This window comes from Rhincodon typus, unplaced genomic scaffold (assembly GCF_021869965.1).
Source record: "Rhincodon typus isolate 14 unplaced genomic scaffold, sRhiTyp1.1 hic_rhity00000069, whole genome shotgun sequence".
In the NCBI taxonomy this organism is placed as follows: Eukaryota; Metazoa; Chordata; class Chondrichthyes; order Orectolobiformes; family Rhincodontidae; genus Rhincodon; species Rhincodon typus.
This window is the reverse complement of record NW_025965707.1, coordinates 140,544-141,048: the sequence shown is the minus strand read 5'-3', so window position 1 is coordinate 141,048 and position 505 is coordinate 140,544. Positions and strand designations below refer to the sequence as shown.

The 505-nt window shown below is 64.8% G+C and overlaps 1 protein-coding gene across 1 annotated transcript in view; it reads right to left on the bottom strand.

Annotated features, from left to right (window-relative positions):
* LOC125488220 (retinoic acid receptor gamma-like) overlaps positions 1–505 on the bottom strand; it is a 10,896-nt gene that overhangs the window by 1,182 nt on the left and 9,209 nt on the right. Inside the window, exon 3 of the mRNA XM_048621147.1 lies at positions 57–266. Within this exon, the coding sequence (XP_048477104.1) occupies positions 57–266 (210 nt within the window). The remainder of the gene's footprint in view (positions 1–56; positions 267–505) is intronic.

Sequence of the window (505 nt, the reverse complement as noted above, 5' to 3'; positions counted from 1 at the left end):
CTGTCCCTGGGGAGTGTTTGATGGGGGGGACGGTGTAGAGGGAGCTTTACCCTGGCCTTACCCCCACAGATGAGGCAGATGGCACTCAGGAGGCCGGTCTCAGTGTCATCCATTTCCAGGGGGAGCAGACGGTTGGCGAAGGCGAACAGCAGGTCAGTGAGGGGCCCGAAGCCCGCGTTGTGCATCTGGGTGCGATTGAGGGTGAGTCCATCCGAAAACGTCATGGTGTCCTGCTCCGGGGTGTACCGGATACAAATCCGCAGCATCTAGAACCCACCAACAGGGGGAGTCTCAGTGCGAGAGGCCGCTCGGGCGCTCCTGTCTCTACTAGCCCTCCGCCCGGCTCGGATACATCCCCACTACGCACCCACTCCCTGTCCCCGTCACCCCCTACACCCCGTCCCTGGCCCCGTCACCCCCTACACCCGCTCCCTGTCCCCGTCAACCCCTACACCCGCTCCCTGTCCCCGTCACCCCCTACACCCCCTCCCTGTCCCCGTCACCC